Source organism: Phalacrocorax aristotelis, chromosome 1 (assembly GCF_949628215.1).
Source record: "Phalacrocorax aristotelis chromosome 1, bGulAri2.1, whole genome shotgun sequence".
Lineage (NCBI taxonomy): Eukaryota > Metazoa > Chordata > Aves > Suliformes > Phalacrocoracidae > Phalacrocorax > Phalacrocorax aristotelis.
Genome location: NC_134276.1, coordinates 12,223,953 through 12,237,711, shown reverse-complemented (window position 1 = coordinate 12,237,711; position 13,759 = coordinate 12,223,953). Strand labels below are relative to the sequence as shown.

General features: G+C 42.5%; 1 protein-coding gene across 1 annotated transcript; it reads left to right on the top strand.

Moving 5' to 3' along the window:
• Positions 1–4,437: 4,437 nt before the first annotated feature.
• Positions 4,438–12,924, top strand: LOC142051804 (high affinity choline transporter 1-like). Its single transcript, XM_075081360.1, has 8 exons — positions 4,438–4,703; positions 5,731–5,844; positions 7,422–7,577; positions 8,025–8,173; positions 8,689–8,832; positions 9,824–9,977; positions 10,861–11,078; positions 11,519–12,924. The coding sequence occupies exons 1-8, from the start codon at positions 4,526–4,528 to the stop codon at positions 12,038–12,040; spliced, it is 1,635 nt and encodes a 544-aa protein (XP_074937461.1). The 5' UTR covers positions 4,438–4,525; the 3' UTR covers positions 12,041–12,924.
• The last annotated feature ends 835 nt before the right edge of the window (positions 12,925–13,759 follow it).

The following is a 13,759-nucleotide window of genomic DNA, read 5'->3' as shown; positions in this document are numbered from 1 at the left end:
GCCTGTCAAGGTGGCAAGAATCTCCCATGTGTCTTGTGTCACACCTGAGAACCCCTCACAGATCTTTAGACACCCAAGTAGCTCAGCTGGAGGTAGAAACACGGAGGTGTGGGTGACCAAAGCAAACACCTGTCTCCTGCAAACACAAGGATGCTAAAAATTAATTTAGCCAAGATACCTAAAGGTGGCTAAAATTAGGTGAAATCATTTCAGCTCATGGCTTTTCTGATCCCCCAAATTGCCTTTACAAGTGTGTCAAAGCCTGAGCTCTCAGAAGTGTCACCAGAGCCTTCTCTGGGAGCAGGCTGGCACACTGCAACAGGGGCAGCTCCTCACACCAAGCGCTACAGAGAGACTTGTAAGAAAATGGCTCCATAATACTAATAGCAATCATTTTAGTTTGGACAGAGAGTTGGCTTGACTAAAGATAAAATATCATGTTTCAGAATTAGTATTACCATGGATTTTAATTTGGATTTTTCCAAAATGAGAAGAATTAATTCAGTGAAATCTCCTAACAAAGGAAAAGAGCCAATCTGTCTCTGAAATGTTTTACGTATTGTATACAGGAAGAATTTAGTAAAACTAAGGAACTCATAATATTCTTCTATACCTATCTTTTATCTCTATTCATCCATCCATCCATCCATCCATCCATCCATCCATCCATCCATCCATCCATCCAACCATCCTCCATCCATCCATCCATCTATCTATCTATCTACCTACCTACCTACCTACCTACCTACCTACCTACCAATCTTTCTTCTCTAAATCTACCAATCTTAAATAATGGTCAAAACCTCACACAGGATAATGACAAAATCTTTGTTTAATTTTATATTTGTTACTCACTGTGCAGTCTCACCACACAGGTTCTCTTAAGAGTAAAAATGTGTTACTTCCTAATCAAATTATCCCTCTCTCTTTTGCATTTGAAACTCAAGCAGCTCAGCAACTTGCACATCTGTGTTGGCTGGAAGAGATAATACTTATAACGTGAGGAAAAAGTGTTCCTGGGATTGACTTGGAATAGGAATCAAACTTTAGACCAAGTACTCCATGTGAAAAGTTGTAAATGTTTGGAGACAAATGGCATGATGTTTCAGCTGCCAGGATCAAGGACATGATTCAAATACCTGGGCTGGAAACCACAGACTACTTCATACCGTCTCATTTCAAGAGGAACTGACAGATCATTTTGATGCAAATAGCTCAGATGCCTCAGGCCCCAGTGCTTGGTTTTTCTTGGTGAGCAGAGCAAAGCAAACCAGTGACAGGTTGGTCCCCGCAGACTTCCCTGTGCCACAGCCTCTGCTTTACTGCCGTATCACCAGCTCCTCACAGGCAACCACTTCTTTGCAAAGAAACTTTAAAAAAATCCCAAAGGAAATAATAATTAAAAAAAAAACAAAAACAAAAAAAACAACCAAAAACTACCTTTCCAGATTCTCAGAGAACTTTCTTTCATTTCCTACAGAGCACCAGCTCACTGTGCTTGTCCCTTTCCAGAGGATTGACAGGGGACCACCACCTTCAGAAGCACCCTTCCCTGCTGGACCTCTCTTACCTCACAGCCCCCTTTCCTCCTGAGCCCACGAACCACAGAGGGCCGTCTAAAGATTGTCATCAATAATGTAGCACATTTAACCCAGAAAGGCAGGGCAAGAGCTTTATCTTAGGATCAGAGGTCACTGTTTTGTCCATCTTTATTTCTTCCTGTCAGTTAGTTTCAAAGCTAGGTAGCTGTATGAGCTCACCATGGTGCAGATAATTTCCACCATAGATAGAAAACCTGCCTGGTACACAGCACTCCTCACTTTCTTCCAGGCACTCCTCTATTTTTATCAAGCATCCATGTCAGAGTTTTTTCCATCAAGGTGAAGTAATAAGGAGAGTAAGAGCTCAGCTGAGTATCCCCCAAGTAGATACTCAGAACCATTGGAGATATACTAGAATATCCTGGCTACTTCTCCAGAAGGGAAAGTGTCTCCCACAGGGGCTCTGTAATGTCTGCTTGCCCTTGTGGACATCTCAGAGTCTTTAGAGCATCTCAGGTGGCACCAGCCATCTCTATGTGAGCATCAGAATCAAGCCCTGAAACATCTACTGGGTACAGTGACACTACTCTTAAAAGAAGCCCTGAGTCCAGCAGACTGAGATCTACCCTCACCCTGTCCTGCCCCACAGGACCTAAACTAGGTCAGTGAATCACCTCCTAAAATGATATATTTCTCCCCATGGGTTACGCAGGGACGTTGAAGAGAGCAGTGCAGCAGCTGGCATCCAAAGATGCAGCCCTCCATCATGGATGGGGAGGTGAAGCCCACCTCAAACATCCCTCCATTAGTGAGATTTCATCTTTTTTTTTTTTTTTTTTAAATTGATGCTTTAGCTGAGAGTCATCCGGTGGCAAAAGAGCACAACAGTTTCAGTGAGGAATTGGTCTTGATACAACCTCATGCTTTTACAATCCTTCTTCCATGCACTGTATATCATTAAAACCACTCCAGCTTTAGATAAACTACCTTACACATACTTTTTCTCTAAGTCTCCTTCATCCCATCATGTGATGTTTTCATTTACTTTTTGTCCTATCACATCTGCCCTCCATCCCTCTGGGTCTCTAAATGAAGTTTCCCTGCAGATTTTTATGCCTGCTGCTTTTTACTGGGTGTTTTTTTTCAAGAGGTGATAAAAAGCAGTCAGTCCAGACGGTGTCTCCAGATGTCAAAGAACAAATTCAAATCTTGCTTTGGGCATGTTGAATTTAGCTGACCCCACATAAAGGATGCAACGCCAGGCATTTTCTCCCAGGAGTGCCTGGCTGCAGAGCAGGCTGAGACCCAGCTGCATGCACCTTCAGCCACATGCACCTTCTGTTCTGTTCCTGCCTAGGAAACGTGCTGCAAAACATTTGTTCACAGAAAACAGCTTAAGTGTGTGTCCTTGTGTAAACAGTCTTTTAAAAGTTTTTGAAACATCCCATTTTGAGCAGGAAGGCAACCCAGAGAAACCAGTGGTGCCAAGTAGTAGCTGCAGTTCTTACAACTGTGTAGCAGGTACATTTAAGATGGAAGGCAGTGCTTCTAATTACCACCCAGAAAAAGTGCCTTTAAAATGCAGTGTCCCTTGTTGTACATAAATAAATGGGTCAAAGTTAAAACCCCTTACTCAGTCAAAATAGCTTTTGATTTTAAATATAAAACAAATATTTCTCCTAAGGCAGGATAAATAATCATCTGGATGTCACACTTTTTAATCTTTAAATTTTCACGTTTTTTTAAACACTTCTTATACAGCCTTCCCACCAAACCACTGCATAACTTACCAAAAACTTTATTTTCCCTTGTGCAGAGAGGTGACACAGAAAACATGGGGTTCCTGCACCTCTCCCTGCTTCTTCCCATGGCCATTGCCCATGTGCCCTTGTGTTCCTACCATGACCTGCCCGTTGGACATGCTTAACCTGTGGCACTGTCATTTCCATGGACAGCTACTCCTGGCTGTCTGCAGGAGACAGCACACTGCAGAAACCCTTCCTAAAGATTTGGGCTTTTAAACTCCTGCTCATAGTGCATCTGTGAAGAAGAAATCTGTGATTTCCACATGGAAAGGAGCTACCGGCTTCACAGATGAATGTGAGTATCCAGGAAAGCCAAACATGTGTCCTGAATCAGGCAGTTTTTACATAGTTGGTTGGACAGATGAAAAAGATTCACAGGGCAACTAAAAAGATATCAGTATGGCAACTCTATAATAAATATAACTGACTTAATTCCCTAACAAATATATGAGTTTTTCTCAGAATTATGTCTGTTTAAAGGGAGCTTCACAAAGCAGTTTAAAAAAGTCTGTATCTTTCCTGTAATTTTATTGCAGAGTCTAACAACACCTTGCTCTCCTGCCTGTTTCCAGCAGTGAAATGATTATGCACTTGCTTTGAATATCAGCGTGCAGCTCCTTCAGCTGATCAGTGGTAAATCTTTTACTGTTTCCTAGGTTTATTTTGATTATTACTGTGGGTTTAGTTCAGTCAACTTTAAACAGACAAATTCTTAGTCCTATCTTCTGCATTAGCCTTGTGCCTAGAACCTAGAGAAATACAGATTATTTTCATACCATTGCATATCAGACAAAATATAACATTTCCCCTCCTTTAAGCCAAGCTAGTATTACCCCTCACACCAGTGCTCCATTGCTCTTATCAACACTAATTCCTAATGTCTTAATCTCTGCTCCCCAGAAAAACAAGTTTATATATGTTCTGAAGAAGGGGAAGACTGAAGAATTTCCAGTAGTCCTCCAAAGACAGACTCTGCATCCAATTCTCAAGACTTTTGTGTTTATGGGTCTGTCTCATACGGCACCTTTCCTTACAAAGTAGAGCAAACTAATAGTTTCTTTACAAGGCGGCACTACTTTTTCTGATTTTTTTCTATTTTTTTTCTGATTGTGGACTTGATTAAAGAATATTATCATCAAGCCATTATTCCTCTCTATGATCTAAATTAAGCAACAGAAAATGGCTTTAAATGTACCAGGCTTAGTATCTTTGGTTGTGTTTTTTACATTAACTTTAGCGACTGGAATTTGGGCTTCTTGGAAAAGCAAAAAGGACCAGCAGAACAGAAACCCAACTGAAATGGCCATAGTTGGAGGCAGGAATATAAATGTTTTCATTGGACTGTTTACTGCAACAGGTAAGTTTTCTCAAAGGACTTTTAAAAATTCCACTTAAAATGCATGCATTACATAAATCTGGGGACTTGTCTTTCAAAGCAGGTGCACTCCTTTAATGTCAGGGCAGATTTACCTAAGTGTGGCTTTAAAGGAGTATGGTTTCATGAATCATTTTGGGATGGATTCTTCCAAACCTCTTCACAATGAGCAGAACGTAATGTTTATGTAGATTCTTTTAAATTAAAGAGATTAATTTAAGAGTTTAGTTAAGAGTTAAAGAGTTTAATTTAAGAGTGACTGAAGAATATAACACTTTTCATTAGAGGACTGTGGTCTTAATCTTGAGCCAGTTTCTGTTATCCAGCATAACAGAAAAATTTTACTCCTGGAACAAGCCAGTTCTTTGTGGAATTACTTGCTACTCATGGTGAGAATTGTCCTCTATCCAAAGAGAAAATGTTTCCCCAATGACTGCTGCCCTCTGCTCCCCTTTTCTGTCCTTGCTGCCTGGCACCATCTGAAATTTGCTCCCCTGTCCTGTTTTTTTGTGAAGACTTCCCCAAGTGGTATTTGCCTGGCTAAGACACTTAAGCCTGTGTTGCAGGTTTGTATTCTGACTGCAATGCCTGCTTGTAGGTTTTTTTCCTACTGTCTATTTTCTTAGACTGTGTAAGTGGTGCTCATGAAGGGTGGTCTATCAGCCACGGCAGAATAAAAAAGGCAAGTCTGTTTGCTCTAGCAAAAGTCTTCCACTGAGAAAAATGACATTAAAAACTAGTATATTCAAATTGCCTCTAAATGTTTAAATATTGAGGTTTTCCATGCACACACAGATATTCATTCTTGAATCTGGGAAATCATTTAGGGTGAAATTCTGTTACCTGTACACAGCAGCACATCTCAGTATGGGAGAAAACTCTGTAAAGAAAATAGAAGTGTGATTAAATATTTATACGAGAAAAAGGTTTACAAGCTCTCAGAGTGTTCTACAAGACTCGTTGAGAGTATGTATCGCAGTTCTTACCTTTCCATTTTCCATGTTTATAGCCACCTGGGTCGGAGGAGCATATATCAATGGCACAGCTGAAATCGTCTACCTGCCTTCAAAAGGACTACTGTGGGTCCAGGCACCTGTGGGATTTGCCTTGTCCCTTGCTATTGGTAAATAATTCACGTAATCAGGACACATAAGCTTTAAAAAAAATAAATCATATGAGTATATTAAGATGAGTAACAGAGTATAGAGTACATTTTAAAGGTGTTTTTGTTTCTTCAGTCTCCCATAGATCCAGAATAAGCATTTAGAATGCTGTCCTCTAAACTGGAACATAAGAAATTGGGGTAGCTTGGAGCTCGTGTAGAGTTTTGCCTGCTTGGTGCAATTTATAGGACAAAAGTCTTATCTGAGAATTTTAGAAGCATGTGGCTCTGTGCATGTTGCTTTTTTTTTTTACCATGATCTCTTATTCACAGACTATTGAAAGTATTAGTATCATCTTAATATTTTCTTTAACATTTCTGTGTGTTGAAATAATACTATCTTGATTTTTCCACCAAATTGCATTCTTTTGAGTAGTGTCATCTCAGGATGAATTTGTAGTGCATCCAGCTTATCCCACTTTACAGCTGGTCCCTATTTTATTGAAACTAAGCTAAGTTTGCCCTGTCCTATACCTAAGTTGCCACTTCTAATTCCAAGAATTATTGGACACACACAGTTCAGCAGTCTTGCCAAGACCAAAGCTTCTTCCAGTTGACACTGAGTTATACCATAACTCTCTAGGGATACAGGATGACTAAAGCAAGGAGAACTGTGCAGACCTTGCACAGGAATTTCTAAAAGAACGATAAACTTTATTCCCAAGTCAGAGAAAAGAGTCAAACTGACATGAATATGAATCAGGCTTGGAAATATACTGCCAGCATTTCTTATGTGAGTAATTCTTACTAATGAAACTGAGGAGTGCAGGTCTGATCCTGCAATCTTTACTCAGGTCAGCAGTGCCCAGACAAGCAGTCCTGTTGGTTTCAGGGTTAGGCACAATACGTATTCTTTGGTTTTAATGAGACGACTGTACGTCTGGAGTCTAATATTTAGATGAAGGTGGGTGGGACTCAGCTCGATGTGCAGATTAAAACAATATAGTTCCGGGAAGAGACAAAGAAGCCACCAAAAAGAAAATGTAACCAGAAAAGGAACTTATATCAACATGTTGCACCACAACAAAAATTTGTCTCTTCTTTAGCCAAATATTTGTCTTCAATGCCTCACTCTGCCTACTGATTTTTTCCACAGGAAGCATTTCAGAAAACTTTGTGTCTTAGTTTGGTAGGTCATTGGAGCTGGACAGGAGACTATATGTGGGTGTCCTCTGAGCTAAGTTCCTGTTACAGTCAGACAGGTATCTTATGCCTTTGGGGGTGCCCTAGGGGGTCCTACCTGGCCTCCAATAGCCACTCCAGAAACATGCAAGTATGCCGAAAGTGGAGGGTCATATCTGTCAGCTGTAGGCAGATGCCCTTTATAACCTGGGACCTCTCAGATGGATTAAACCCCATATTTAGGCAAGTGAATTGAGGCCTTGGTGTCTTGTTGGCTGCATCATTCTCTAGGATCCATTATGAATGAATTCCACACTCACTGTATGGGTCTGATACCCAAATACCATAGTATTCTTACATTTTTCCTGGAATATAATACATGTAAAATTCTACCAAAATGTCATCACTTCTGATAGGTGGTTTCTTCTTTGTAAATCCAATGAGATCCAAGAATTATGTGACAGTGATGGATCCCCTTCAAGAAACTTATGGAAACGTGATGGGAAGCTTACTCTTCATTCCACTGCTACTGGGAGAGGTGTTCTGGTTTGCAGCTATACTGGCATCCCTGGGTAAATACTTACTTTGCTGTTATATTTGTTAAAGGTCATGTGGCACAACTATCAGAGTATAATACACTTTTGGGAACTGTGTTGGACTAAACTGTGGAAAGTTGTGCTTCACGTCTGCTCTTGTGAGAGATACACAAGCATTTGTTATTTCTGGAAAACAGGTTTTTAGGTTTAAAACAAATTACAGTGGTATATATTCATGATGTTATAATAGAGAGGTCTGGCAATATGAGTTAGTACCTTACCCTTGCCTGTGCAGGAGCAGCTGTAAAAAGGCAAAGTGCCTCAGCAAAGGCCATGCAGCAAGGTAGCAGCAAGAGCAGAAAGGGAACATGGGCTCTCCTGAGTCCTCACTCTGCTCACTCTCTGTAGACCATCCTTATTTATTCTGTATTCTCCACATATGAAATCTGTCTCAAAATACTTGACCACTGTCCTTGTCTGCAGGAGCAACAATGAGGGTCATCTTGGATATTGGAGGTTCTTTGGCTATCATCATCTCAGCATGCACTGTCATACTCTACACTCTACTGGGAGGCCTCTACTCTGTTGCCTACACAGATGTCATCCAGCTGGTTTTCATTACCCTCAGCCTGGCAAGTTCTGTGCATTTCTTTGTTACCAATTTCCTAACTACAGGGAAAAATAATCCTGCTTTTCTTTTCAGTATGTCTCAGACCAAAAATAACTCCACTAATACTGGCCCTTGCCCTCCAGTTCCTCTTCATGAGAACAGGTCTCCTGAAACATCTTACAGTCCTTATGCATTTCAGGCAGAGCTTACACAAGCTATTGCCCTTGCTGGCTGAATGTGGCTGCTTAAAAGTAAGGTCTGCAGAACCTGTCCAGAACAATCTTGGCTGGAAAGAAGAGAGATCTGTCTACTGAAAGCACCAACTGACCTAAATTACAGACTCGTGTTCTTGATGATGCCATGAACCAGAAACATGTAGATTTAGAGTAAGGAAGGGGGGAAAGGAAGACTCTTAGTCTGGGTTTAATCTTATGTTTAATCTTATGTTCTATATCTACCTTAATTTTGATATATGAATAAAATCTCCAAGAACAAGGACCTTGGGGAAATGGTTAATTATTTCCGTTTCTATCCTAGTGGGTCTGTATCCCCTTTGCCCTGGTGAACTCTGCAACGGAAAGCATTTATTACACTGCAACTCATCAGTCTTACCAAGACCCTTGGACTGGGAAGATAGAAAACCAATTTCTTGGAAGGTGGCTGGATGACTTCTTCTACCTGGTATGGAGTATTTCTTGGACAGGTGGCTGGGAGAAGGGATTGTGCAGGGACTTCCTGTCTGGAAAACTTGCGGGTTCTTTCAGCTAGGAGCCCTACATTGCACAGTTGGCAGGGGAGGATGATGTGTAAAGCCTTCTCTCAACCACTCTGCAGCACACTGAATGGACCAGGGAGATCCAGGGCTCAGCTGTGGGATGGAAAGAAGCAGTAGGGACACTCCATCCTTTACCCACATGAAGGAATGTACCTCTTGAGTTAAGACCATCCAGGCAACTAGTTCCACTCCTGGCACCTAAATGAGGCATCTCCTACCTTTTGAGAGGTCGGTCTTGCAGCCTCAATAGTGTGTTCTTAACATACTTATGTAAAATTCCCCCTATTTGAAAAAAAATTTAAAATTACTCACCTGCAGGTCATCAGCAAGCATGGTGCCATTGGCTCCACTGCACAACTCAACTTTTGAGCTATCAACACAGCCAAGACTACAGGAGGTTGTTATGCTCTTGCTAGACTGGTAATAGGGACACAAGGAAGCTTAATCTTGTTTGGTGAGGACAGAATTCAGATTTTATCTGATGAAATTTGCCTGAAAAGAAAATGGGCATGGTGTCTTTAATTTTAATTTTAGATTATACTCTAGCTAAGTTGGGGTAGATTTTTTACAAAAGTTGCATCCCTGGAAAACTCTATTCTCTTTTCCTTCTTCTGTGCCTGTTTAACTATGCCAAGTAAACTTTTTCACCTTTCTCAGTCTGCCAAATCATTAACCTGTTTTGCTCAACATTTCACATCCATCACAATAAAAGTCAAGGAAAAGGACACCCTCAACCATCAGAAATATCATCCTCAATAGTTAAAACTGGGCTACGTTTATGCACTTGAGATGAGAGTTTTATTACAGTAAAGATTACCATCCATCTGAATGGATGGATGATGCCCTACAGCAGCGAGCAGCCTGGTGGGTACCACTGGTAACATCTGAATGTTTCAGGTGCTTGGGAGCATCCCGTGGCAAACTTACTTCCAAAGAGTGCTCTCCGCTGCCTCGCCAGGACAGGCAAGGCTCATCTCCTACCTCTCTGGACTTGGGTGCTTTTCAATGGCCATCCCGTCTGTGCTCATTGGTGCAGTTGCAGCATCAACAGGTAAAACTGTTTGTCTCTGAATAATGAAGATTTTTTTGTCAAAGGTGATTAAAATGGGATCTAAAGAAGTCCTGATTTAGACTTCAAATTACCTGGCCCTGTGTGCCTAAAAGCGTAGCCCTGGCCACCAAGCTAGGTGGTCTGTACCAGAAATGTGGAGCCCTCTCAAGTTCAGTGCATAACTACCTAGAGACATTTAAACAACCCCAAACCTGTTTAAAGCTCTTTCATTATGATGAAATGGCTTTTCATGGACCTAGTGTTGAGAAAAGACAAAGGCAGACTTGTAAAACCCTGTATAATCCTGTTTTCCAATAAATCTTATGCTTGCTTCTGTTAATGCCTTCTGCATGTAAGACCTAGCAATATTACTACAGATTGTTAATAAGACTCTGAAGAAAACCTGCTTGAAGGAATCAAGAAGTTCAGTTCTGTAAACTCAGAAGCCCTGCCCAGGGATCAGTCCTGTGTTGGCTGTGAGCAAGGGTTAAAGAGCAGCCAGATCACTGAACGTTTAAAGAAATCAGTTGAACTCATTAATTCATCTGTCACTAGGGGCATCACAGCAAAACTCCCTTCTCACAAGCAGGGTCTAGAAGGTTGACCTTTAACTGTCACAGTTCTGGAAACACACAAAGCACAGCTATTTCTATAGATGCTACTGGAGAAAAGGAAAATCTTTCATCTAGTGAGAGCTGCAGCATGCTAAGGGGAATCACAAGAGACCATAAGAGAATCCAAAAAATTAATCCAAGTCCTAAAATACCAAGTGGATCTCAGTCCTTAGCCCTGCTGTGACTGCTCCCTGTGGAAAGGCAGCTTCAAAGACAGCAGAGATGTCAATGAAGGGTTTGTTGTGACTTTTTGTTGTTCTGTTTTAAAGACTGGAACCAGACAAGCTATGGTCTTCCAAGTCCACTCGAGAGAGGGGAATCAGCGATGATACTGCCACTTGTTTTACACTATCTCTGCCCAGCATACATCTCCATTGCTGGTTTGGGAGCTATCGCTGCTGCCACAATGTCTTCTGCAGATTCAGCTCTTCTCTCTGCCAGTTCCATGTTCACTCACAATATCTACAGGAAAATCCTGAGGAAAAAGGTACTTGGTTACAGCATTCAGTAGTTTTGGTGTCAGAAAAGGTGCTTTTGTTTCAAGACTGTTTCAATTCCAGTTCTGTGATTAGAGGTGTCTGCCCTTCAGCTGCTGAACTGAGTCCTGGAGCCAGAGCTTCAAACATAGGTCAGGGGTGTTCATATCCTTGGTAGGGATACAAATACCCACACTGGTGAACTTTACTCTTTATAAAATGACTGGTGTAAAATTTGGACTAGGATATTAACGGAAACAGCATAAACCCATAACCCTTAAAATTACAGAGGGCAGCTCCATCTCCAGGGGTGCCTGGCTTGGACAGCTGCTGGTGGCAAGCACTGCCTGAAGGCAGTGAGGGCTTGGTGAGAACCAGCCCAGGACAGGGAAGTGCTGGTTACCCCACCAGTAAACGCCCTGTCTGTAATATTATGATCTCTCTTTTACAGGCTATGGAGATGGAAGTCTTATGGGCTATGAGGACCTCCATGCTGGTGTTTGGGGCCGGGGCTGCTGGTCTGGCTTTTTACTCCAGCTCTGTCTATGACCTCTGGTTCCTCAGTGGGGAGCTGGTATATGCCCTGCTCTTCCCCCAGCTCTGCTGTGCCCTTTTCATTCCCAGCACCAACACCTATGGCTCGGCTGCTGGCTTCTTGGTTGGGCTCCTCCTGAGACTGCTGGCAGGGGAGCCTGCCCTGAACATCACCCCCATCATCTGCTACTCATCCTGCTCCCTGGTGAACGGGACCTACAGTCAGCTCTTCCCCTTTAAAACATTCACCATGCTTCTCACCTTGGGGACGATTGTTGTTGTTTCTTACCTGCCTGTGGTTTTGTTTCAGAGAAACCTCCTTGCCCGCAGGTGGGATGTTTGCAATATCATGGGGGTAACCAGCACCCTCATCCCCCTGCAGCAGATGGGTTCGCCAACAGTTGCTCTAGAAAAGAATAGCTTGAATAGCCTCATTTGAAAGGTCACGGTGCATTTCAGCAATTAGCGTACGGCACAAACAGCATTGCTCTTCCCTTTGCTTTCTTCAGTAATGAATTATTTAAAGTCCACACAGGGTAATAAAGACGCACTCTGTTCATCCAAGGAGAATGTGTGAGCTCGAAGTCTCCAGTGATTAAAGGCGCGTGGTGATGGAGCATGATCTTGTGGTCATGACCATGGGGCACCTTGGGCCCCAGCAGTGTTTGCTTCAGGGTGCCCCTGGTACCCCACCCGAAAGCAAGACTACAAATCATGCTCCAACATTTATGACATTCTCAAGCCAAATACTTTTCTCACCACAAAGGAGACAAACTAATATTTAATAGATTGGGTATTCTTGATTAAAGAAAAAAAAAAAGGTGAGCAAACCTGCTCCCATTTGTGATGGTCTTGGCTGGGGTAGAGTTAATTGTCTTCAGAGTAGCTAGTGGGGAGCTGTTTTGGATTTGTGTGAAAACAGTGTTGATAACACAGGGATGTTTTAGTTACTGCTGAGCAGGGCTTACACAGAGTCAAGGCCTTTTCTGCCTCTCACCCCACCCCACCAGTGAGTGGACTGGGGGTGCACAAGGAGTTGGGAGGGGACAGAGCCGGGACAGCTGACCCCAACTGACCATAGGGATATTCCACACCATATGACATCATGCTAAATATATAAAGTTCGGGGAAGAAAAAGGAAGGGGGGGACGTTTGGAGTGATGGTGTTTGTCTTCCCCAGTAACCACTACGCGTGATGGAGCCCTGCTTTCCTGGGGATGGCTGAACACCTGCCTGCCCATGGGAAGGAGTGAATGAATTCCTTGTTTTGCTTTGCTTGCATGTGCAGCTTTTGCTTTACCTATTAAACTGTCTTTATCTCAACCCCTGAGTTTTCTCACTTTTACTCTTCTGATTCTCTCCCCCAGCCCACTGGCAGGGGGGGAGCGAGTGAGTGGCTGTGTGGAGCTTAGTTGCTGAGGTTAAACCACGACACCATTACAAAAGCTAGAATTTTAGCATGATTGTTCCTGGGGAGTGCATCAAACCTATAAAAACACAGATTACTGAATGTAGTGCAACCACCACAGCAATCCAGCAGTAACATCAGTTCTGCACCATTCTTTGTATGCTTTACAAAGCTTTCCTTGATACCACAAAAAACTTTTGTATATGCCTCCCCCAATCATGGTCTCAGGCCACACAGCCAGTCTGCAGCCACGTGGCTGAAGAGAGGGCATCCCCTCTCGTATGACTTGGTAGGGCAGAAGCAGATGACCAAGATGAAGCAGGAGGCCTTAATTACTGGATAAGAAAGTTTTACACAGCCACTATTTACAAAAACTCAACCAGCTGGAAAAATGGAGGTGCCAGAGACACTCTTGAATGAGTCTTCTCTAAAAGACCTGGTTAAATAATTCATGTGAAGGTATTACCCAAGCACAGTGGTGGAATGGTGTGGGACACATACACAAACTGGTGTGTGAGAACTCAGAGGAGTGTAATGACAGAAAGGTGCTGGAAACAGATCCTGAACCTGCCTGCAGGAACATGAAATCCTGAGGGCAAGATCCCAAAAGATTCCAGCCACCAGGTCTGTACAGAGAAGCCTCTGATACCTTGTTGGCATAAATGTTCAATGCATCAGAAGAAAAGCTAACTAGTGAGTTTGGCCTCTAGCCTGAAGTCTGGTGGACCAAGACCGTTCCACAGTGGGATG